The sequence below is a fragment of the Microchirus variegatus genome, assembly GCF_963457635.1.
Source record: "Microchirus variegatus genome assembly, chromosome: 1".
Taxonomy (NCBI): domain Eukaryota; kingdom Metazoa; phylum Chordata; class Actinopteri; order Pleuronectiformes; family Soleidae; genus Microchirus; species Microchirus variegatus.
This window is the reverse complement of record NC_139802.1, coordinates 32208589-32235557: the sequence shown is the minus strand read 5'-3', so window position 1 is coordinate 32235557 and position 26969 is coordinate 32208589. Positions and strand designations below refer to the sequence as shown.

At 40.3% G+C, this 26969-nt stretch overlaps 1 protein-coding gene across 2 annotated transcripts in view; it reads right to left on the bottom strand.

Moving 5' to 3' along the window:
- Window positions 1–9006: 9006 nt before the first annotated feature.
- prkx (protein kinase X-linked) overlaps window positions 9007–26969 on the bottom strand; it is a 40189-nt gene continuing 22226 nt past the window's right edge. For both annotated transcript variants that reach the window (XM_083901386.1, XM_083901385.1), the window contains exons 2-8: window positions 25742–25910; window positions 23568–23831; window positions 20679–20798; window positions 16947–17042; window positions 13927–13984; window positions 10851–10928; window positions 9007–9378 (exon numbers count right to left, since the gene is read on the bottom strand). In XM_083901386.1, coding sequence (XP_083757512.1) covers window positions 9253–9378; window positions 10851–10928; window positions 13927–13984; window positions 16947–17042; window positions 20679–20798; window positions 23568–23831; window positions 25742–25839 — 840 coding nt within the window. In that variant the 5' untranslated portion in view covers window positions 25840–25910 and the 3' untranslated portion in view covers window positions 9007–9252. The remainder of the gene's footprint in view (window positions 9379–10850; window positions 10929–13926; window positions 13985–16946; window positions 17043–20678; window positions 20799–23567; window positions 23832–25741; window positions 25911–26969) is intronic.

Genomic DNA, 26969 nt, shown 5'->3' with positions numbered 1-26969 from the left:
AAGTATGCATAGATTTTTATAAGGTGAACCTTTTGTTAAGCGGCTAAAATGTATGCAGCAGACGTTTCTTGGCACTGATCGGTCACCAGGCAAAATGAGCCGAGGCTCGATCCTGCGAGTTCCCACACCTGAAATTGCAAAGACTGTGACGTCGGATGGTTAGTAGGTGTGTGTTTGAATGTCTGAATGACATATTCCATGGCAGTTGAGTAGGATCACACACATTGCCAAGCAAGAATTCTGCGTGAGGAGAAGAGTACAAGTGATTTTCTGGAAACTATCTAGCACGAGTGAAAATGTGCAGTTTTGTAAAGCAGACACATTAGCTGTCAGAAACATGGATGATTCATTGACCCGTGCTGAGCCAAGTGAACTAGGCAGCAGGGTTTGGACGTGTTCCTGGCCAGCAGGATGATGAATCTCCAAATCTCCCCCTCTCTCTCTCTTGTCTTACAGCCATCAGCTTGTGTTTAATGTTTCCTTTCTTCAGAGCCAAGAAGATGTTTTCAATTGCGACGAATCCCACGTTGTGCTTGACAGGAAGGCATCCGCCGAGCACCGGGGCATCGGCAAAACATTTACTCTGTGTGTCAGCGGAGGTCACGAGGCTAAGTGGGCTTAGAGTGCGAACAAGCATGACCGCACAGCTGAGCAGTGTCTGCAGGGAAGAGGGTAAAAACGCTAATATGGAAATTCATTAATGAAGTGAAACATATCTAACGACAGCTGAAAAAAACCCCACCAGACTTAGGCGAGAGGTTATTGAGAGAAGTCTGGGTGATTAGGCTCCTACTGGTGCCTTTAGAGATTCTCTTTGGTTTGATGGCGGGAGAGAGAAAAAGCAGGGTAGAGTGAGACAGCGAGACGAGACGAGAGTGTGAAACTGTGTGTGTGTCTCCAGAGGACTTAAGGACAGAGCACAGAGCCCCAATCACATCCAGCTGTTGAGCTGTTGTGCTGATGGATGTGCATGTGCAGACAAACACACTCCTTTTTTGTTTTTTTTTGGCTAACTCCGACCTGCAGTCGCATCAGGAAGACGGAGAAGAAAATGGAAAAATCCAAAATAGTTTCTTTTAAAGTTCACGTTACATTAACGCAAGTGCGATTGCATGAGGTTCTGCTGCTGGTCGACTGCTGCCTCATTTGGTTTTGTGTCACTCAAACCAAAAGAAAAATTTAAAACATCAAAGTCAGATATAACGCTTACTAATGGAGGAAGCGGGGGGGATAAACGAGTCGTGACCTCAGGCTGTCGGGAGACAAGGACGTGACTGTCTAATTAAAGAGAATCACGCTTTGTTCCAACAGGTAAATCCTTCTAATTAAACCAGATTAAGGTAGATCCATGACGACGCCCTGCAATATTTCTGCAGCTGTGAGAACAAAACCAGTAAACTCATAGACTGATGTTTAGAAACTTAGTGCAGCGGAATTATGAAATTAAACCAGCCAGCCAACTGTTACTTAATAACAAAGAGAAGAAAAAAGTTTATGAGAAGCATGTGGACAAAGACAAAACAGCCGTCTCTGATTGGATTCGTTTTTTAAAACCACATACTCTGCCACACCAAAGTCCAGAGAGAAAATCTGTGTTTTAAGCTTGAAGGGACACAGTAGCTGCTGGTCTACTGCGGCCTTGTTACTTTAGTGTCAATTAAGAAAACCCAAGTGGACGATTTTGAACACTGATGTCACAGTCGTTGACGTGATGATGGAGGCAGCAGTGGATCAACAACTCCTGTGTGCTGTGATGTACAAAAATGGCTGTTTTTCTAGATGGACTTTGCTAAATTATCTCTTTTAGGCAAATTATATGATGTTGAAAGATGTGGAAAACAGTGAAGCAGATGAGTGCAGATAGATGGGTGCTACTACCTTGGTTGGAGGGCGGGGGTGTGAGTTCAGGTGTCATCTCCTTCCCGGTGGGGTGGGGTGCGTTCACAGCCTGTGCTGATGACATGACTTGAGAGCAGACTTGTTATTAGAGCGACATCACAGGGCATGTAAACAAGAAAACCCTGTTGTTTGGACAGGTGGGGCTTCGCGGTTCCAACGGCACATGAAAGACAAGACAGGGTCGGATCATTAACAGTGTGTATATGCAGTTTTGCTTTAAAGTGCAGTCACTGTTTCCTTCCTTTAAATCAAGACAATCAGAAGAATCGTAGTCAGTCACTTCACTGCATCACACATACGGACCTGCTGAGTCATCGAAAGAAATTGTATTACTTTTGTTCCATGGCTGAGATGCTGTTTTTGGAGACGGTTAGCAGAAATGTGGATTATCTTTTCTCTCTCGACTGCTGAAACCAATGAACACTTTAAAGGCATAGTTGAGTTTTTGTGTGGTTGTCAGCACTGAGTGCACTCGGCGTGCCCCGCTGCTGAGAACATGCTTGAGGCACAGATGTTCACCCTCACAGAAAACACGGCTTTGTTTGTGAAGTGTCTCTATAAACCGCCACTCTCTCACACCAAACTCCATGGAGAAAATCGCAGATTTTGCATCGCTGAACACAGGAGTTGCTCGTCCACTTCTGCCTCCATCACTAAGTCAAAAGTGTGTTATTTTGTCACTTATGTGTTTGAAATCCTTCATTAAGAATCACTAAAGACACAAACTTACCAAACGAGGCAGCAGCAGAACAGCAGGTCCTGTGTCTCTGTGAGCTTAAAATGCTGATTTTCTGAATGGACTTTGGTGTGGGAGAATACGCAGTTTATAAACTTCCGTTTCCAACAATAAAAAGGCAAAACAACCGTCAAAAAAAGCAGGGGGGGGGGGGTCCTCTTAAAGGTGCCATGTGTAAGACTGTGGCAAAAACGGTTACTACATTCAAATTCAAAATACCAAGGTTTTTTTCGTTTTCTGACGTAACTGGCAACCTTTGGTTGCTCGGCAGCTGAGAATGCAATGATTGGTAGATGGCAGTAGGTGGCGCATAAACATGGTTTGCAGTCTGCAAAATATTTTTTTTAATGTAAATATTTTGGCTCTACTGTTGTTGTTGGCAAGTTCAGTTTGTTATATGAACATTATGGGAGGCAGAAGTTGGGGTACAATGCAAGGAAAAGACATGACAATTGCCATAAAACACCAAACAAGGTGAAAGGATCTGTTTTACATCACCTCCAGACATTTGTCACAACAAAACCTGAATCTCATTCTCTTGTTGTGGCTATAACGCCATCGTTTTCGAAAATGTCAGTTGATTAAACGAATGTGTTTCATCACACGTTCGAGCATGAATGTAGCTGAACGTTGACATTTACTGTGATGAACGATCCTTCCTCCGGTTTCCTGTTTTTGATTTTGCAGGAAAAGAAAACAGATCAATCGAGTTTGGACAATAAAAAAAAAGTTTCTCAAATAAGGTAAAAGTGAGTAAAATGGATGATTTGGTTTAAAAGCGGGGTCTTGTAACTGATACTCGACACAGGATGGACCTTTTTATTACCTCCTGATTCCCAGCATTTCCTGTAATAGAGGTTTTTTTGGACAGAAACCATCCACTCCCACAGCCTCTGCCGTCATTGCACCAAATTCACCTTGAAAGCATTTCATGAGGCATTCATTAGCAGACTATTAGAGCTGTGCCGCTCTCGTCCTGACTGTCATCACTTAAAGTGGGACTAGCATGGACTCCAGACAAAAACATGACTCACTTTTCCACAGTAAACATAATAACCCTCCGTGAATCAGCGCCTTCAGCACATTAACACTAGTCTTGCTCGTGTGCCTCCAGAGATAGAGTTCAGAGAACTTCACATAATTTGCTGTTTAAAAAGGGATTGGATGTAAAGAAAATATAGATGAGAACAGCTTCTGGGAATACAGTCACACCTTTGTTGGAAAGCGCACGGTTAAGAGTGGAAAATCCAAAGAAACTTAAGACAAACCACCAACACCTTGCTTCCATCAAAAAGGCAAATTATCCATAACATTCTTAATTTCAACCATCTGCACGTCAGAATAGCACAAAAAAAAGCAAAGCAGCACTGGGTAAAGTCGCACTTTGGCGGCCTCACACGGTCGTGAGAGGAAGTGCAGGAGCTCTGGTGTAGTAATGTCTCCCCTGTGTGTGCAGACATGCAGTCTCAGAGGATGTGGTCTTTACATGAACAATCCTGGTTACTCATTATTTCCAGCTCAACCACATGCAGATCAATTCTGTGGTAAAAAAAAAAAAAAAAATCCCTTAGGAACTTATTTTTAGCCATACAAGAAAAAAAAAATAAAGCATGTCCTGAAGCCTTAGAAATCCCTTTCCCTGTTCCAATACCCCCCATAACCCTAAATTTTCCGCATTAACGTGAAGGGGGGAGCAAAGGGGAGTGCGATTTTGCCCTTATAATCAACCCTCAACATGTAGTGAGGTCTAATGTGGAAGATGAAATTACCCATGATGCTCAGCGAATTAAACGAGGCGGCTGATTTTTTAAAAACAAAGATGGCTGCCACATCTGCAGAGGAACAATTTTGTTGTAATATATTTTCGCAAATAAGCACGTTACGATGTCAAAATGCGTTGGAATATGTTGGTTTGATATACATCCAAAGGACCGTTGAGCTTTGAGCACTAATGTCAGAAAATAACTGACTATTTATGAAAGCAGCCAGCTAGCTAGCTCGCTAGTTCCTTGAGAGAGGAACCAAGTTCCAAACCAAGTGGACATTTTAAGGGGGAGTTTTGGGAAATCTACTGCATCTACTGTCACTCCATCACCCTGACTCCTGGGTATGGATAAAAAACAATCAAAAAAAGAAGTTGGAGATTTCACTCCCTGCACCAAAGTCTACAGAGAAAACCAGTGATTTTAGAAGTCACAATATCCACTGCAGCCTCCATCATTGAGCTCAAATGTATTACTTACAAACCTTTGCTCGGATTTACCTATGTCTATGTGATGCAAACTTACCAAAACAGGCAGTGGTGTAATGTGGTCTACTGTAGTGCCAGCATGGGTTGCCAGACCAGCAGCACAATAACCTACAAAAAAAGAGTATGCACATGATGAATTTTTATTATTACTGCCAAAACCCCCCAGAGTTGATTAAGTGGTTATACATAAAATCCTGGCCTTTTTTGAAGTGGGTATACTTTGTATAACAGCGTATCACGTACACTAAACCACTGAAAAGTGATGAACATTATTATTATTATTAAGATATCATAGACTTAAGTAGGCTTTCATTGTATTAGACAAGCCTTTAATTAGAGGCTAAAATAAGCCGTATCTTTTGTGAGCGGGAGCTTGAATGTCTAAAGGTCGGTCAGTGCTGACTTAATTGTGTCAGTACCTGATACAACAAAACTAAAATAAACAATACAATTCACCTGTGTGGAAAAAAAACAAACATGTTAATGATCGTGACATGACCGATACAAATTTTTTTAGAGCAGGGGCCTCAAATTCAAAATGACCTTCTGATCTGGTCAGGAGGGGCAGGAAACTAAGAAAAAAAGAAATGAAAACAATCCATTCGATAATCCATTCTGACTTTACAATTACACATATTGACATTGCACACCATTTCAAAGTAAAAGTGAACAACAAAAAAACATTTGACACAAAAAAAATCAGTAAATAACAAAAACAGGCAGAAATAAAACATTAAATCAACATGTAAACATTTGTAATTAAAACTCGACAATTATATACAATTAAATGTTTAATTTAATCATTTTAAAATGTTAACATTACAGTGGCGAGATTGGTAAGGAACAAAGAAGCGACGACACGTTGCGGTGTTTCAAGTGTTTACTCCTGTCAAAGTCAAACAGTGCTGACAATACACTGCAGACAGCTGTTCCACTGATATGATCAACAAAATGACAGAAACCATTGTCTTCACTGTGTGAAAAAAACAACACAAAACAAACTCAGCTTTCTCACTCTTTCCACTGTGATGGCAAAGTGGGAACCTGACACAGAGGGCTTATATGGGGGGATGCAGCAACTGGCCAGTCACTTAAAATTTAAATGAACATCACATTTGATTGATTTACACAATAAAACAAACTCTGCTTGACAATCAGTTTTAAAACATTCTAAAGGGCTTGGCAAAGGTAAACCATTCATTTCCTTTTAAACACATTTATTACACAAACTGGACTCACATGTGTGAAGCTGAGAGCCGTGTAATCACAGAGCAGTGCTGTGCCTTAATGTCCCAGTGTAGACGAGCTGCTGCTAAAGTGCTGCCTGTGTAAACATGTTGTCACATGTAACTGTAACACAATGCCCGAACCAGGGGATTTGAAGGCAACAAACAAAAACAGACACATCAAAATGCAGTTTATTTTGAAGGCTAATCATGGACTGAATTATACTTAAGACTCAAGGATTTATGTTGACACGGATAAATACTGACGTTGTTGATAGTGATGAGCGAGCTTGCAGCAGTCGGGGATGCTGCGGGGACTGCATAAATGAAATATTGTGCCCGCCAACAGTGGAGCTGTCAAGCACGATGAGACGTGACCTCACAGATGCAACGGTGGCTAAGCGGAATCGCGTTGCTCATTTGTGAAAATGTCTGCTTACAGAAAAAACAAAAAAAGAGAGCCGGCAAAAATAAGGAAGCACACATCGAATTTTGGAAAAAACTCCACAATCCACCGAGCACCAAGTGTAAAACGGAACGACTCGTGTCTACTCACGATTTCATGCTGATCAAGGAGATGGTGAATATGGAGGGCGGAAGGAGTGGAGCCAGTGCCACCTGTTCAGAGGAACATCAGCAGCAAATATAGAAAACTCTGACCTCCACAAACACTTTAAGGTTTGATGGTGGGGCGTGCCCGATTTTTAAAGTGGCTTTAGCACAGCAATGTCTGTCTGTCTGTCTTTGTAGAAAGAGCTGCTAACGTCACTAAACTGGCGGTCACGTCCAAGATCTGTGTTTGCACGACATATTTTTTTTATTGGCTGGTGTGTTGCGAGTGCAGCGTCTATCACCACTGGCTTAATAAAATTAATTTCACTTGAATTATCTGATACCTATTCTTTTCCCCCGTGGGTACAGAGAACCTTGTTGAGTCTTGCAAGCTCTGGCCATAAAAAAAAAGAATTAATATAATGAACCTGGAAACATGGCAGGATCATCCACTACCTCACCTCACTTAAAGGTCCCATATTATACCCTATTTATCCAAGTTAACCTAGTTCCCTGGTGTCCGAATGAACATGTCTGTGACATGTATTGGTCAAAATACCTTAAGGATGAAGCACCATAACAGTTCTATCACCCTGCCAAAACAGCCCTGTTCAGAACGCTCTGTTTAGTAGTCTTTAGGTCCACCTTAAAAAAAGTAAAAACGAAACTTAAGGGACAGGAAATTACATCAGCCACAGAGGCTAACAGCAGTTAGCATTTGGAAAAGTGATAATTTGCAGGCTCTAGCAGGCACATTGCCGTCATATTTAACATGTATCCACTGGACAGATAAATCCTCTGAGGCTGGAAGTTTGTGTAGGACTCTGTGCTGCACTGTGGAGCTAAGAATAGAACTTTTCGCCGACTTCCGGTTTTCGGATACCGTTGCCCTCGCCAGCACTCTCACGTTTTTATGGAGACAACAATTCCAGGAATTTGGGGCATTGCGACGTCCCAGTGAGTGCATAAGTCGACATCGCGTGTTTTATCTCCTGTAATTAGACTGAGGCGGACCACAAAAACATGAGTGTGTCATCTTTTTTCATACTTTGCCGACTGATAGGGCCTCCAGAGTCCCGGATATAAGGATTTAAATGATTAAAAAGTTGATTTTGCATAATATGGGACCTTTAAAGATTTAAAAACTTCATTTCACTTCCTCTGTTACCGAAACATCCATAACTGAATCAATATCAAATTGAATCCAATCTAGGCTTTGTGACTAGTGGTAAGATACCCAGCCCTACATTCTCACACCTTTCACCTCCCATGCCTTGTTTAAAAAAAAAAAAAAAAAAAAAAAAAAAAAAATCATCTGTAATAACAAAGGCCCAACTGTCAATAAAGCTTCAACAAGGAAACAGCAAATTCAGCTGCACCTCAACATGAGATCCAACATCCCTTAGTGAACTGAAGGCTCACAAAAGCATGCGCAACATGCCCCGTCAAACTGTGACGTACACTAAGGCACCTTTTTACGAGTGCTAATGGTCACACGTTTTCCAAAAAAAAGTGTCTGACTCATGACCACATACAGTGTGATAAGTCCAAAACTGGCCAGCTGACAGTTCACAGCACCAGTCTGGAGTCACATTCAGATATGACTACACAGGGACATTTAAAAAAACCAGAAAATACAAAAAAAGATTAAAAAAGACCTGATTTTTCTCCTCTTATTCTTATTTCTTTTTTAAACCTAGAAAGTAACAGTCATTTGGTTTCAAAAGAACCATTTTTTTTTTTTTTTTGCATACGAGTAGGCTCAGAGAAATTATTAAAAAAACAACAACAACAATAATAATAATAGTAATAAAAAAGAATTAAGTCTGTTAAATTAACATAATAAAACAAATCTAATATGATACAGGTCACAGCATCAATTATTTGGAGTTTGTAGGAAGTAAGGGAGGTCATATTGTGGATAAAATGACTCCCTGCTTTCATAAGAGATAGGGATGTAACGATATCAAAATCTCAGTTACAACAGAATATTTATCAGCTGAATAATAGTGTTTGACTGGAGTAATGCATGTCTGTAAATTAATTTTATACTTTGGCTTCAGTGTGTTTGCTAATTCTCTTAATCCTTTGATGTCCACTACAGAAAATGGCTGCAGGTCAAACTCTTGTGCTTTAAATGCTTCCCTTAGAGTCCTTTTTTCCCTCATATATTCTCAAATATTTTTCGTGGGGACAATTTGTCAAGTGGCTTTTCATATACTTTTTTTTCTTCTGCATTTCTTGACACCAAGGAATGATGTAAAAGAGTCACAATTTAAAAAAAAACTTTGCCTCTCTCCTACATCCACGCTCTGTTCTCTGTTGCCATTAATACTGGCCCGCCACCATTTTCTCTATCCAAGATCTGTAGAGGCAACAAGACGTGCAAAGGATCATGGTCGCTGTAGTTTCCCTCAGCTCTGAGAGAAAATTTGCCCCAGAACACCAATGGTAGTGAGACACTTTTGTTCATGTGATATTGTGAAATACCGTTACATCCCCATAAATGAGTGTATTCTCTATCATAGTACCTGTAACAGTACATTGTCAATATATTGGTTCAAGAATAAATAAAGCAGGCTGACTGATCAGAAGTTCTTGAAGATCTCCAAGTCCTTCTGAGGCACGGGAGGGTCCTTCTTCCAGTCGTCCTCTGGGTAAATGTCAAAGTTGGAGGTGTCGCCCTCGTGCGAGACTTTGGGAACTATCGGAGGCTGTGGACACAGCATGCAAGGCAGTTACAGCTCATGACATTGGTGGAGTATTAAGACAGAGATACACTGATGAGAACGAATGTTGTGACAAATATCCCGCCCCTTTGTTACCAGAGGCCAATCATCTGCGACAAAACACCAGGAAGTATATCTATCAAAGATTTCGTTTTACAGACGCACACATCTACATTGTATATATTATACAAATTAGAAAATGATTGCTGAAAATGTGTGAAAAGTAGGGCTGTCAATAGAATAAAAAATATGGACTAAATAATCTCACATTTTGAAATTCGTGAAGCTAGATTAATCCCAATTAAAAGTTCTTCTAATGACTAAATTAACGAGTAATCAGACACCGTTGTTTAACTGTATCTTTCTTTTAAAACGCAGAACTCCACATGGAACTATGTGATTTCTAAGAGACCAAATAAAGGCCAACATCACTGCCATGCAACAAGAACAAGAACATGTGTTGAATGTCAGGTGTTCAAATGGAAGTCACCGGGCAGCTGCCAGCTAATTACGCGCACTATCTGTGCCTCAAGTGGTTAGCTTGCCACTTACTTTCCACTCGTTGGCAATGTGGAGGAATTCCTCTGCGTGGGTCTCAGCAATTAGTAGCACATCTGTTTTTTTTGACAGTCGAGGCAAAGGATCGCAGCTTTCAGTTAACGTCAATAAATGATGCCTTGACACCCAGGTAGTTGTCATATTGCATAAAACTCTTGTTTTATTGATGTTTCGGTCGCTCAGCTTCTTAAAATGAAACCTTCCGGCCCCAAATCTCTCACCTCTCTCCATCTTCAGCTACTATCTCCTCTACAGTATCTGACTGTAGTGACTGTTTTGTGAGATAATTCCCAGGCTTTCACCAGAAGTAATCAAACTTGCTTTATCTGTGTTAAATGATTGTATCGCGCTAATCTCGGCTGTATTGATCGCAATGAGTAACGCATTAACTTACAGCCCTAGTGAAAAGTGAAAAAAAAATGTGTGAACTAGGAATTACTGAGTCGTAGAGTGATCCAATTAAACTTTATTTTTATGACATCTGTGTTGAGAATTTTCAGTTAGGCCATAAACATGGCTCGTTAAGGCACTGGAGCCACCGCTAACGGACCTCATAGCTAACTTGGACCACAGATTGTAAACAAAGTCACAATTCTAGCTGATATTTAGTGACATTGGTGTGTGAAATCCTTTGATTGGATTTACCTAAATGACACACACAAGGCAGCAGTAGACCAGCAAGTAACTGAGGAAACTGACCACTTATTTTCCAGTTAAAGACGGATGTCTAACAGCAAGAGAGAGCTGCAAACATATTCCTAAAATGTCGTAGGTTTAAGGAGGTGCATATTTTTATAAAATTACCCTTTTGTTCAGTGGATAAAATCTGTTTTTCAGCCACAACTTTACTTCAAACTCCTCAAACCACCTCTTTCAAGCTGCAAGACCACAGCTCTTACCTTCAGTTTCCTCAGAGGAACTGACTCCCAATCAATTGTCTTGAACCAGCGGTGCTTCTTCACATCATCGGCTCCGTTCTGAAACAGAGAACATGGCAGTTTACACAAATTCTGCACATTTGCAGTCTGGAACTGAACATGGACACATAAGACATGTTGCTGACAGGTAGTTGACTCGAAGAGATTATTTATAGCTGAAAGCTGCTGTCAGAGCTGCTGCACATATGAAGACGAGCGCCGACGACCAAAGCAGTGTTTTTAAAGGAGAAGGGTATTCATCAGACAGCATCTTCCCTTCAAAAATAACCACAAATGCAACACTTTAAATTAGTTATCGCCGACATACGACACTGACACACAAAATATTCATCTTCTTCCCTCTGTGGTTTTTCTCCAGTTTCCTTCAGTACCAATATAAAATAGCAGAAAACAAACATCAACTTCTGCAATAAAATCACAAAACCTCTTCACTTAAAAACACTTTTATAATTTGACAAAACTGCTTGGCAATTGTTGAAACTACAATAACGATACATTCACCAAGCCAAATCCAATTAAAATGTTCAACATAAATAATTCCGTTTCCTTTAAATAATGAATTCTGTTTTGAGACGAACAAACTTGTACATTTAATTATTAATTAATTAAATAAATAAATAATGAATGACTTGCAAATGTAGATTCGTCTGAAATTGAGATGTGACGACTTCCTCTGAACCTTTTCTTCTCGCAGAAACAAACACAAACTTAATCTTTGAGAGATTCTGTGTTTAAGAGAAAACAACAGAGCTGCTTATGTGTAAAGTCAAAGGAAGACAAGTTATGAAACAAAACTCATAGCTAGATATTGAAATATTTATGAATTTATATGATCAAATAATGACGAGCTGGTTTTTTTTCATTGTGTTTCCACAGTCAAATATCTAAGAGCAAATAGACCATTCATACTTTACAGTGCTGAGTAGAATACTTATATTATCCCAGATGTTTCCAGTCATTTTCAAACCCAGAGAAATCTGTTTCTTTAATCATGGTTACAGTGCATTTCATTCGGTCGCCTGTCAGTGGAGTTGTGTCCCCTTAGTGCACGTGTCAGCACTGTTTCCAGCCAAAAACATAGAAGTAGCCCTTTTTTAAAGCAACATTTAGACAATATTCTTTTGTATTTTTACAAATCTAATTATTATTAGTGATTACATTTGTAGCAGTTGACTGCAAAACACAGTAATTATGTTAAGTTTCTGAGTCTGTGGTTAAACGGCGACGTCTGTGTTGTGTTAATATGAGATGAATATTGGCAGCCACAAATCACTCATCTTGTCTGGGATTATGTGGAGTTAATCACTGAGCTTCGATAAGTATTAGTATTATTGAGATGCTACTTTCACGACTGTTAATTGAAAGGCTGCGCCCTGAATGAGAATCTTTCCGACTCACACTGACAGATGACGAAGTGGCAGATCTTTAATTCATCACTCACTTCTCTGATACACTGAAGAAATGTCTGCCAGGATCCCGACCGCTATGTAAACAGACTAATGAGTCAAAATGGTTTTCTTACACATTCCGGAGCTTTTTCAGGGTTTTGATTCTGCAGTGGAACTGTTGCAAAAGCTTTAAGAAAGGCCAAAAGCAGCAGATTTATGCGTTTGAAATCATCTGACATAATGAGTGGGCGTCATGGAGATTCATATTCCCCTTTTCTACTTTTCTGAGGGAGCCTCTGTGCACATGAGGCAGCAGCTGGATTGCTGTGTGGCCACACAGGGTCAGTTTGAGGTTAAACTGTTTAGGGAAGAAATTATTGTTGCTATGTTGGTTATTTGACTCACATTTAAGTTAGATTTATGTTGCCTCCATGAAACCTAAGCACTTCCAACCCACGACAGACCTCTTCATAAACAACTCAACGACTGAACGTGAATGAGTGATGATCATTAAAGAAACAGGCACGGCTGCCAGCCGGGGACCAGGGAAAAACAGATTTTTGCCACATAACACAAAAAGGTTCACCAAATAAAATCTATGCTCATTAAACCCTATGACATCTACGGAGTATGTGAGAAATGTTTGTCGCTTTATCTCTCTGTTAGGCTTTTTCACAACTGGAAACTGGAGATTGTATTGCCCTGAACTGTATGTTGTTGATCCACTTCTGCATCCAGCAGTAGGTTCAAATGTTTAAAACCCCTTGTAAATGGCCTGTTTCCACTATGGTCCCAGCTCACCTAGCCTTAGCTGTCGTAAATTCACCAGACTCCTCTGTTAAATATTGAGATTTTAGACATTTCCCTGGTAGTTGTTGGAGAATAACCTACATTTTTAGGATTCTTAAGTCTTTTTAACTTTTTGATCTTAAAACCGTTCGGCACTTTCTGGCTTGATTCTTGTGTCTCTTCCTGTAACTGCACTCTGACCAATCAGTGGCGTCACGCATAGTATAGGGCAGGTACTAAAAAAAGGCACTTTGCTAGTGGAAACACAACTTAACTGTGCTGTGCCGAGGTGAGCCAGTGGAAACATGGCATAAGGCAGCAGTAGAACAGGAGCTCTTGTGTCACTGTGAGGTAAAAATTGTGCTTTTTTTCTTCTATGGACTTTGGTGCAGGAAAACAACAATTGTTTACAAAATGTATGTCTGTCTTAAAAAAGAGAGGCTGGTCAAACTCAAACTGTTATTTAAATAACAATTATACTCTACCCCACCTGAGACTAGATAGATACAGAGATAGTTAAAGTCTTATTTTTCTCTTTGGGTCTGTTCTTCCTTAAATTGGCCTCTGTAAGTCTGTGTTTCCTGGGAGAAGTGACAGGAAAAAAGATGCTGCTCTAATTAGAGAATAATAATATTTAGATTGCAAGACAGACCAGTTACAAATATCAGCACTCACCTATTGACACTATATTTTCTCTTCATTCATGACTAACTGAAACCATGTGTTGTCTCAGTCCCACTGTGAAACCCCCGTCCCGTCCGGCTCTGCACTCTGACTGCTGACGTCAAACTACCTACTGAAGGAAGAAACATAGGGAGCTGCCGTACAGCTAACAGAGACAGAAAGTCTAACCAACTCACCTTCATGTTGCCTAGCCGTCTGGCTCGGTCAATGACCAGAAATTTCTTGATGAGGTCTCTGGGGGGAAAAAAAACACATAAAGAGGGAGTGAATGCACAGCTGGAGAGTACATCGCTGAGAAGTGGTCTCTCTTCTTCACTGTCACATGGAGTCGTCCTGGTACTCTCCAGTTTGACATGCAAACAGAGAGAGTCTAAAAGTGAGCTGTGTTGGGTTGATCTTTTAATTGCAGAACGTGAGGACATTTATCTGTAATTTAATATGTGTATGAGAAAGAAAGGTGATATAAATGGTCATAAAATGGTTGTGGCTGGTTGTAAAATGAGCTCATACAACTCTGTGTTTCCCAGTATAGGAGTGTTTAGATCGCGAGGCATTCTCGCAGGGCAGACAGGAGGTTAACTGTTTTATGTCAAGACAGACAGAGACAACATCAACTTTGAGCTAGTAAAGCCAGACGACTGCAAGCAGGTTGGTGTTTGACTGGAAACTAGTGCTGGGCGCGTGAAAGGCGTCAACATTACCGGAAAATGATGACTGACTGGAAAAAGGCGTGTGTGACGTCACGTTTACGCGACTCCCGATTGTTAAAATGAGACTCTAAAGTAACGCTAAACTTTAAAAACAGAGGCACACATACGCAGTACACAGGTACGCTGGTTATTTGAAGCGCTGCTCTTTTCGTTTAATGAACAGAGCGCTCCAGTTCGACTGTAGGCGCTCTAACGGCGCTAAACGAGCTAATGGAACTGACGGAGCTAACTGGTAAACGGTGCCTGGACTCCGGTGTCGCGGGACGTAAACATGACTTCACACGCGTCTTTTCCGGTCAGTAGTCATGGAAATGCATTGTGGGTTAACGCGTATTAACTTGGTGCCCAGCACTACTGAAAACACAAAGAAGCGCCAACGAAACGTTTCAGGAATGAATTCTACTTGTCAAAAAAAAAAACCTGGCGGTTACGAGGTTTGACGCCACTGCACTGCTGTTTACACACAAACTCTCCCTCAGTCAGCTCTGATAGTAATGCTTAAGAGGAAAGGACACAAATACTATGACACGCTTCTGATCACAAAGAGCAAAACAGAGGAAGACAATTAACATAACAAGCAACCAAAACACTGCAGCTTCAAGACAAGCCTTTTAGTGATGTTTTCATATGAAAATGTTTTTAGTGATGCATAATATACATGAACACTTTGAATCGCTCATTCTCATTTTAGGTTTTTCAATTTCACTGTGAAATGTTCAACTTTTATGACAATTATTTTATAGGTTTTTAATATCAAAATGTGTACTTTCACTGAGTGTAACATGAATTTATGGCCTCATTATCCCCGATCGACGGGGACGTTTTTTGTTTAATCATCCTCCTGGGTGAAATAAACTTCCATACCTTGTAATGTGCTTTTTAATGTTATTACATTATTTATTAAATTGTAAAAATATAAACAACTTGGCTGAGGTACACGCTCTTCTCAGTTCATTTGCCTCTGTTACACAAATCAGTGCATGCTGCAGGTTAAACTGTTGGCATCACAGATCCACAGACCCAATGCAGCAGCTGGATGTTTGTGCCTTCCATTAGCTCATAACGGAGGAGCAATTAATTACATCTCATCCACGGGTTTTATTGCACATTACTACTAAATACACAGGGTGTGACCACTGCTTTAACACATTCTTCTTAAGCCCCTAGGAAACCAAACACACCATACAGAGAGAGAGAGAGTGGAGGAAATGAGTGCTAAAGGTCAGATCGACACAGTGTCAACATGTCCATAACTACTCCTAAACTAGCAGCTAATTTTATTACTAACGCCTTACAAGACTTTTATGGCTGGGGTCAACCTGGGACACGTCTTCACTCTGTTTGTCTGTGCGCAGCAGCAGCTGCCTGCAGTCCTCTGAAAGGCATTTCACTTCATGATGGATGGGAGTGTGTGACGTGGAACTGTTTAACAGTGATAAAAACAGTGGAAATATTTTAAATCTCTCCGTTTGCCGGCCACAAGATAGATGGCATATCAGTGGGGAAGACGTGTCTCGCGCGCCGTGATAAAAAGCACTCACCGAGTTAATGGTGGCGAATTTCCATTATCAGGATATATCGTGGACGTGGAGAATCATGAATATTTGACGTGAGGGACTTGAAAATGCTGTCCAGCTCACCAAAAAATAATCACAGCGGTTTATATAAAAGTACCACAAGGGGGAGACTGCATTTTTCCAGTCATTCCAGGACATGACCTCCTGTTGTATAATGACCTTACTTAAGCATATTTATCACTATAAAAAGTTACCTACACTATGCCTTGCATACCAAAATGTAAGATTAAGAGATTTCTGTGTTTTAGAAACTTATTTTTACAACTTATTGTCCTGATCATTATTAATTATGTGGTGGGAATGCACCAACCCTGGGTTGACTGAGCCAATTGATAACTAGTTTAATGGTTCAGGTTATCCAATCAGGCCAATGAGGTTAAGTCAAGCACGATAACAAAATCATTTCCCAGTTTGCTGAAATCACTGCTGAGGACACGGTGTTCATTTTCGTGTTGTTTGTTTCATTACACTCTTAAGCACATAATGATTCTTTCCCGAAACAGCTCCTCTACATGTTTTGGTTGAGATTTAATCTCGCAAATCCCTGATATTTCAGAATAAGACTATAATAAAAGAATAACGAATAGGCAGAAGAGTAATCATTCACCTCCTGTATGAACAGAGCCACTGAGCTGGTATGTAATTATAGATTTTATAGATGTTAAGATGTCATGACACACGTAGGCCATTTAAAATAGTATATGTCCATTGTTTTTCGGGTAATACTGTGGAATATTAACTCTAATTATCATACTTCATTTAATATATAAATAGTCTTTATGTTAACATTGTTGTTTACATTTCAGGGACCAAGTGATGTTTTTATGCGTGTACATCTGTGTCTCTTCATAGGTGCATACGAGGACATACAGGCTTATTATACGGCAAATACTGGCGTCTGGCACTTACTTGACATAGAAATCCAGATGGCGTGGGAATTCTAGCTTTCCGGCCAGGATCTTCTGGTAGATTCCAAATGGGTTGTCATCAAAGAATGGAGGGTACCTGTGGAGAAACATAAATGTCAACTCCAGCCTGCCCGACTGAAGCTGCACCTACATGCACACACACACACACACACACTGAGTGTGCAAACACAATTTGTACTCTGCCAAAACAGCGTGATGCAAGAAACAGACAGAGCAGGTAAGAGCGTACATACAATCAAGTGTTCCAGTCTGAACAAAAAATGGTAAGTGAACATGTGGTGAGGTCACCAGTCAGAAAACCTTCACTAAAGGACAGAAGAACCTTTGTTTACAGCTATTTTCACAATACTATGTGTGTTTTCTGTCACCCACAGACCTTTTCCTGCTCCACTCCACTAAGTGTTTTCCCAGCTCTCCTGTTCTTCCCTCTGCTGCGGCCTGGACAAGTTATCAGCCACAAATTACATAACGGCACTGGCCTCTGAACGCATTACACACGGAAAAGACAAGCGCAAAATCGAACCAGTTATTGTCACACGTCGCTTGCCTTCCCAGAGAAAAGCTCCACAGTCGGTCAGTAGACTGTGGGATGGGGGAGTGTGTCCACCGCAGACTGCACTCCTGTTTTTCTTTTCCCCCCATAACTGATGCAGTCATTGCTGGAGAATCTGGGTCACTCCAGCAAAATGGGGGAGGATAAAAAAAGATATGAGGAATTTTGACTTTAACCGATGGTTTATGGAGAAATCGACAAAGGATGTAACAAATACTAATAAATTACGCAAACGTGGGAGTGATTTATGGTGGAAGTGTGTTGCCTCTGAATAATTGCTCAGAATTTATTAACCCAGAAGAAAGAGCAATAGCAAAACTTGGAGAACAAATGACAGCCATTAGCCTAAATATCACATTACAATCTTATAAAGAGGGATGCTATAAATTAAACAACAACAAACTTTGGTCTTTTGCCAAAGACGTCATTTGGGAGTTGCATTGATGAGATGAAAGCACTAACTAATGCCAGCTGCACTCAGCTTTTTATATTTGACACATAATGACAAATATTTTAGAGGGATATTTCAGGTTTCTTTGTTTGTATGTGATACTGACTTATAACGAGCACTGCAATAAGAGCCTTTTTTCCCACTGGAAATAATAATTTGCAAACCTCTCACTGTCCTCCACCAAAGCCCAGAGAGAAAATCTGTGGTTTTAGCTCACAGGGACACAGAGGCTACTGCTGCAATGTTTGGCCCATTTGCATTGCTTCTGTAACACATTTCTACTCATTTGATGAAGGCAGCAGTGGAACAAAAGCAATTGTGTGCTGTGGTGTAAACACACAGATATTCTCCATGGAATTTGGTGGACTAAGACAGTGATTTAAAAAGTGACACAATCGTCAGTTTCCAGTCAAAAAAGGCTGTCTAACGGCAAAATTAAGTGGCAAACGTGGTTAAGATGTCTTAGACTTCATAAGGTATTTTGATTAAAAGGCTACAATGTGTTTTTCCTTGTGTCCCCACAGGTATCCATAATTCATATCTCAAATTTTCCTTTATTGTCCCCTTCCTTTGAAGTCCCCTCCCAAACTAAAAATAACAAATGATCAACTGATGTCACCTCATCCCTGTATCTCAAGTGTGATTTATGGAAGTCCTAGTAAACTGAGCATCCTGAGACAAAAATACTCCATCTCCATGACACTTTGACATTGTGCGTGACAGGCTGCTTTAAGAGGACAGTGTTTCATCTCTAAAGGGGAGCCTTGTTCTACGGGGACCAACTGAGCCGCCACAACCTGACACTGCTTTTTTGTAAACTGAAGCAGGTTTTTATCTAGGGTTGAATAAAAAAAAAAAATAATAAAAAGAGAGAGAAAGCAGGTTTTTCAGCGTGAGAGAAAGTCAGACTTCATGTCCACTGCCACACACAATTTCATACACACAGAAGATGATTGGTTCCCATTAAGAGTGGAAATTTGGCCCTCAAGGCAGGATTACTGCCATAAGACTTTCTTCTACTTCTTTTTCTGTTGCTCTCTTGGTTTCCTCTCTTGGAGTCTGGTTCCTCCTTCTAAGGGATGTTTTTTTTTGAAATTGTGGTTGTATGAGGTACTGACATTAACTGACATTGAAAACACCGATGTCCTGATGAATGCTGGGAAAAGGTCACACTCTTATGACTAATTTTAAGCCACACAGTTTTTCCTAGCCGAGCATAAAGAAGATGGATGTAACACACAAGTGACCTTTGAGCAGGACCGGAGGAAGCTGTTCCATATTCAGGAGCTAAAGCGATAAGGTTTGACCAAAAGTTACTTGATGGATAGGTGTTGTTTGTTACTTTACATTTTTATAGCCAAAATGCTAAATACTAGTTTTCTACAAGAAAAACAAAACATGAACAGAGAATAACATTTTAACATTGAAAAATGTAAATGTATTAGTTCAGGTATATAGCAAAATGTCACCCTGTTTGAGTCATAAGGAAAGTTTTTTGTTGTCCTATCAGTAAAACTGTCCCAGTTACGCCGTTTATCCCCAGATTGCACTGGCAACAGTGTTTTTGAAAGTGGATAAACTGAAGATCAATTCATATCGATTATTTTGGGTTGGAGGCAGAAATGCCAGACATAATTGCATGCCCTGGATAAATAAAACATCATTTATTTTTATTCTGATATCCCATCTGATAACAGTCAAATAAAAAGAAAAAAAAATAGTTAGTGCACATTGCCAAAGAATAGCAGCAGCAGCAGCAGCTATTGTACTCGCTAAACTAATTAACAGCTGGATTATAGTGCGCCACCTGTTGTGTCCCTAAAACAATGTCTAAATCAATGTTACAGTCAATCTCAACCTTCAGGCTTGTTCTCACTGAATGCCAACGAGGCACAGGCATTATTATTATTCGCAGCGGTAGATGGAGAACATTAGAATAAGCCTGGGTGCTTTCTAAAGGGGGATCGACGTCATTGTTCTTCACCTACAACAATGAATCCCATTTGCGGATTCAACTGTCGCGGCTCTGCTGCACACAATGAACAGATTTCCCACAGTGAGACAATAACAGCAATGGAAATAATAGATAATTCCTCTGTTTCTGTGTAAACCGACTCTTTCCCCGCCTCATTCACAGGACTGAATCTGACTTATTTAAGTCCAAAAGAAAACATAAAATGCTAATATCTGACACGACGACAAGCTGCTTGATTAAGAATGCAGCTCTGCAGCAGAGGTGTCTGGTCTGATGTTACTCATTTAGGCAATGCACCCAGACATGAAAGAGAATAGAGCAAAGAAGTTGGAACTGGAAAGATGCAAAAATATTATCAAATCCAGTGCAATCTTTTGAAATACGAGTCGATGTCATTTAACTTTCTGTTTGATGATACAAATGCTAAGTTTTGCAGAGAAGAGGAAATTAAACTGTCAATCAGAATCCAGTAATAAAGATTTGGTACTGTGAGAGGCCCATGGAACAAAAGGTGTTAACCTGTTTTTGTTTTTGAATGACACATTTTAATAAAAATGAATAACTCCAGGGATAAAGAATGAACATCTGCAACATTCTCAAGTGCAAGTGCTGCAATAAAAGGTCAATGTTTTTGTCTCTACTGCTTCACCTATGCTGCTCTGATGGAGAAGAGCGGCCCCTAGTGTGTGAAATCGGTGGCATGTGTACACTGTTCCATGATGCAGTGACTTACCCAGCCAGCATTTCAAAGATAAGAATGCCCAAAGCCCACCAGTCCACTGCTCGGCCATGACCCTTGCTTTGGATGACTTCAGGAGCGAGGTACTCAGGAGTTCCACACAGAGTCCAGGTCCTGTTCAGAGAGAGACAGATATATATATATATATATAATAAAGGTTGACATTTTTCTGTGGGCATTATTTGAGCTCTTTCTTCAGGTGTTTGTTGTCTCAGATCGTACTTTAAAGCAGTTGCAGCTCATTGAACGAGCAACATCATTCTGGCGAATTAAAATAATACCTTTAATTAAAACTAAAAAATTAAATACTCCAGTTTTCAATCCTACTACTTGTAGATAAATCATACTACTGTATTGTGTTCTGAAATGCTCTCATTTAAGGAGTTTATGTTCATGGGATTCAGCTTTTTCCCACGTGGTAACAAACTGGACATTTAGAATCATGTAAATCTGCAGGTTTTAGTGCCAGGTGCTAAATTTCATGATATCATTGCAAAACTACTTTTGACAATCATGTCTGAAATAAAACTAAAACAAATTGTTCTCTTTGTTTATCAATTATCAAAAATATGTCTGAATTATGTCTCATCAGCTGAGTGCATAGAAGAAAATGTGCAAATGTTTAATATAATTAGAGTTCTCTTGATTTTAATTATACATGACAACCTTTTTTCTCTTTTTCTGCAGTGTTTTCACACTTTCACACCTTTGTTCAATTAGAAACCAGAGATGAAGTTCCTCCATTTTAAGGTACTAAGAGCTGAAAGTGCTTAAGTCAACTTTATTTGTCACAACATACATTATCTCAAGTCACTTTGCGCTGTGAGGTCAAATATGTAAACCAGAAACTCCAATTACACTTATAATCATCTTACTTTGTGTGTGCTCTTGTGTATGCGTGTGCACGTTTGTGTGTTTGTTTAGGATTGTTGTGACGTGTTTACACTTGAACGTATATCATATCGGAACCTTGGAAATATTTGTGCTCATTAGCTTAAAAAGTGCTGCAAAATTGTCACAGTTTGTCACAGTATTTAAATATATCTCTTTCTCCCTATGCAAACACATTCACCATAGTGTCACTTCTTGTTAGGTAGTGTGGACGGGGATAACTGCTCACTCTGTATATATGATACGCACATTCTATACTGCGTGAAAGAGGAGTGGAAGATGACACCCACAGGTTAAGTGATCTGCCTGGATCATGTGTCGTGATGAGGATATAAGACCTGTGTATGGATACAGCAGTAACAGATGTGAAAGTGTCACTCGGTACATGCTACACAGGCTAACAAGTGCAGGTGAATAAGTGGAGTCTGGAGCAGATTATTTGCAGCTGATTGACACGCTGCATGTGCAACATACACGCATATTGTTCTCTCTCAAAGACATTTGTCCTCTGATGAAGAGCCCTTGGCCTGGCGCCAGCCTTTCATCGCCTGTCACCAATATCACCTGGGTAATGACCTCTTTCAGTCAGTTGCCATGGCAGCAGTAATTTGTATGGAAATGATGTTGGTCCTGGTGGAGGATGATGAGGCTTGCTGATGTCAGGGGAATAAAGCCTGTGTACGGGATAGGCAGAGGTGCGACCGCAGAGGAAATGAGTCACGTGCTGTCATTGTGTGTCAATACACTTCATGTTTAAACGTGTTGATGATAGTGTCTGCCAGCAGGGGTCACTGTGGCAGCATAGTGAGGGCTGCTGCGACAACACTCCATCACACCCTGAACATGGAAAGTACAAGAGAGCTGGTGGCAATGAGGTAGCCGTCTTCCTATCCCATGCAATCATGCTGCCCTCCATTTACACAAGTGGGTCACTCGCACATCAGAGAAGTATCTTCTCCCCATCTGTTTTGCTCTCGCTCTGTCTGGGGGAAAATGTAATCTTACTCCATTATGTTTACATGTCAGCAGGGGGTCACCGCAGTGCTGGGTAAAAAGGCTGTTGAGGAAAAGTGTTGTAATGAGGCTGCAGAGTAGATAGAAAGATGTCTATTTTCCTCCCCTATAGTGCATCTTCTCAATTCTGCTACGGTCACAGAGAGGCCTCGCTCTAATTCAGCCTACATTATATCAGTCAGAGGGAGCTCATCCTTCAGTGACATTGCCATGGGTCTCTCTGTGTTGGGAGGATTCCCTAGAATTCTCAAAGAGCAATAGTATTGCAAGGACACTGAAAATCACAGGGGTGAAGGAGTGTGGTCCTTCCTTATTTCTCTACTGTCATACAGTACAAGTTTCATGGTGGTAAAATGTCTTCTTTAACTATTTAAAAAGTTCATCATATCGGGAGCTAATTGAACGAATTAAAAAATTAAGTTGATGGATCGTCTTGGTTTTCTTGCAGTGTTGGTTATACAAAGCACAGTGCTGACTAATCCTGACTGAGACCTGGACGATTGCTCTAATTAAAACAAGGCTGCCGGCTGGGACACAAAGATCACAGGCTCGCTCACACGCTCGTCTGATAAAATCTACACCTGCTTAAGTCTGCAATATCAAGAGTATTTATGCTGACTCCTCACACTGAAGTCCATAGAGAAAATCAGCGCTTTTACATCACAGCACCCAGGAGCTGTTGATCAACTGCTGCCTCCATCAGTAATTTTGTGACTTGTGTGTTTGAAATCCTTGGTTCAGATTTATACAATTGACACAAACCTTCAAAACAAGCAGAAGTAGACCAGCAGCTTGGTTAAGGTTAGGTTGCTGCCTCAAATACAATTTCAAATTATAAATAAAATTCTGAGACACAACTTAAGTTGATAGGTACATAACTGATGTGTTGATTTTTAGCTTTTTAAATTTACAAGCTTTAACGCAATTCACTGACTGAATTAAATTATGTTGTAACTGTGGTTGACAAAAATAATTTACCTATCAGAGAGTTTCTTTGCAAACCCGAAGTCGGTCAGACGGATGTGTCCTTCACTGTCCAGCAGGATATTCTCAGGTTTTAGGTCACGGTAAACAATTTCTTTGGAGTGGAGGTACTCGATGGCGCATACGATCTCAGAAGTGTAGAAGAGGCCTGCGTTGTTGCTGAAACGCCCACGGCTGCGTAAGTAGCTGAACAGTTCGCCACCTGGAACGTAGTCCATCAGCATGTAGAGGAAGCGCTCATCGTGGTGAGTCCAAAACCTGAGGGACAACAGATGAGATAAACACAGGTGGAATAAGATGCAAATGGTCCACTTTAGGTCAGAAGTGCTCGACGGTCTGTCTGTCGGACAAGTTGTAGAATCAAATAAAATGAGAGGCTGTATCAGTCTCAGGCTCTAAATTCCCTCGTGGGGTTTGGAGCACTATGGTACAACTATTTCAGCAGGAAGGGCACATCAGAGGAATGAAAACAAGAGAGCACTGTCACTGATGAAGATGGAGGAGGCTCCAGTGCTTTCCATAAGTGCTGGCTGTAGGCCACAAAGACAATTACTGACTTTTCTACACTGCTGTTTCGTCTCTGTACTTCCTTTTTCTTACTCTGTTCTTACCTAAATCTGCAATCTCTTTTATTACCTAATATACATTCAGATATACAGTAGGGACATATTATGTACACCAGCACAAACATCGCATAAACATATTATAGTTTAGTCAGCAGTTTTTATGTTGTTTTACCCACAATAGAAGATACAAAAACGTCTGTAGTAGTTTTATTTGCACACTTTACAGGAAAGGGCAGTTTTTCGTAACCTATGTCAAAGGTTATATACGTTTTATACCCTATTTCTCAAAGTTAATCTAGTTCCCTGGTGTCCTAATGAACATGTCTGTGACATGCTTTGGTCAAAATACCATAAGCATGAAGCACCACAGCAGTTCAATCCCTCTGCCCAAACAGCCCTTTTCAGAACGCTCGGTTTAGTAGTATCTTTAGGTCCACCCTAAAGATCCACCTTAAAAAAAGTAAAACGAAACTTAAGGGACAGGAAATGACATCAGCCACAGAGGCTACTGAGAGCTAACAGCAGGTAGCATTATGAAAAGTAATCATTTGCAGGCTCGAGCAAGCACATTGCCATCATATATAACATAAATCCTCTGAGGCTGGAAGTTTGTGTAGGACTCTGTGCTGCACTGTGGAGTCAAGAATAGAACTTTTCACTGACTTCCTGTTTTCGGATACCATTGCCCTCGTCAGCACTCTCGCACGTTTTATGGACAAAGTGGAACTCTGCGAGACAACAATTCCAGGAAATTAGCACATTGTGTGACGTCGCGATGAGTGCGGAAGTCAACATCGCGTGTTTTATCTCCTGTACTTAGACTGAGGAGGACCACAAAAACATGAGTGAGTCATCTTTTTTCATACTTTGCCAACTGATAGGGCCTCTAGAGTCCCAAATATAAGGATTTAAATGATTGAAAAGTTGATTTTGCATACTATGTCCCCTTTACGGATAAAGAACAGAAGATGAGGCACCATGTTAATCCCAATGTGATCAGTGAATATGGATGGTATACATTAAATGAGATGTATTTTACTAATACAACAGCATTTGAAAGCCAGATGTGACAGATGGCTTAATTTTAAAGCTTCACTGTCACAATGACTGCTATAAGAATTTTTTCCTGCCAAGGGACTGGACTCTATTGTTTACCTGGTCATCCAAATCTTTTGTATAGCTGTGGAGCATTATTCTGTATTTTGTATAGTCTGTTATTTGCCTGATACCCTGCTGCTATAACACATGAAGTTCCCAATTTTTGGATCAATACAAGCACAGCTATTATTTTTTTTATTATGATAATGCTTTTTGACAGTGGATCAATAAGATTAAAATATGACTAGTGCAGTACTCATGTAATATGTTTGATATGTAATTGACAGACAGACTTCCCTTGCATCGATAGATAGATTGAGGTGCAACAGCATCAGTATCATGACGATAAAACCATTAGATGAACTCAGATGTATAGTGTTTATGACTGAAATCACTGTGTAGAGATTCAGTGTCGAAACCGAGCTGAAACGTTTGTCATTAGATATGGCCACCCAGAGGACTGTGCAGCACCCAGGGTGTTTATAGGTAAGATGGTGGACTCACAGTCGAATGAGGAAGGGGTAGTTGACCTCTGTCAGCACCTCCTTCTCATTGTGGACGTGTTGCTCCTGCTTCAGTCGGATCACATCTGGTATCTTCATCTGCTTCAGGGCAAAGAAGGCCCTGCTCTTTTTGTCCTTGACCAGGAAGACTCTGCCAAATGTCCCAGTACCTGAGGAAGAGGAGGAGGCGAGGACATTAACAACCGTGACTGGAACACACATCACGCACACACAGGAAGCCTGACCCTGACAAATAAGCTCTTATCACAGTAAAGATGTATCTGGCTCAATAGCTCCACTAAGTAACACAATGAATTTGACATACGGTCGAAAACAAATTCATCAGAAAACAACAATCAATAAAATCTACATTACATTCATTTTCATCTTCTGTTAATCGGTGTAAATGTGGGTGAGATGGAGCTGTTTTAACATTTGGCTGTTGGAAAAACTGAACTGATACAGGGATGAGGAGAAAGATTTGTCATTTTATTCCTTCTTTGCTAAAGTCACAATAAATGGCAGATGACACTGTGTTCTCTATGTTGTGAATAAACAGCAAAATTCTGCACTTTTAACTTTTTTTCTCCATCCTTTAGACAGATATTGTGATGTATCGCGATATGCTTGTCTAACAATATATTGATTATCACAGAATTGTTTTGTTGTTGTATTGGTATCGTGGACCATGTATCGCGTATAGTATCGTGAGGTACCTTGTGATTCCTTGTACTGTGTGATGTAACCGTCTTGTTTCTCTGCTTTACCTACAATGAACCTTTGTCTAAGCCAATTGGTTTCCATGGCAACACAGAGCAGTAAACATTTTTAGACGGACCATGGGTTGTGGTGAGGTAATGGGGTTTTGTGGTATTTTAACAGGTGTCCAGGTTGTGCATTAAGCCACGAATCGGTTTTTAATATGGGAATTATTTCTGCACCAAAGCCCAAAAAGAAAAACAATCTGACATTTTAACATCATAGTACACAGTACTTGTCGATCCACAGCAGTCTTCATCAGTAAGTTACACAAACTTACAAATGAGGCAGCTGAAAAAGGCTGACTTAGTGCGAGATAACAAGGTGAACATATTCTGAACATATCGTAGGCATTCAAGAGGGCATACATTTTATTACCAAGTGTTTCAGGTTTTTTTTTTTTTTTTTTTAAAGTGGTGTAATTTGTTTTTCCTTTTGTTTCCACTGTCAGCCATGTTTTCAGTGAGGGT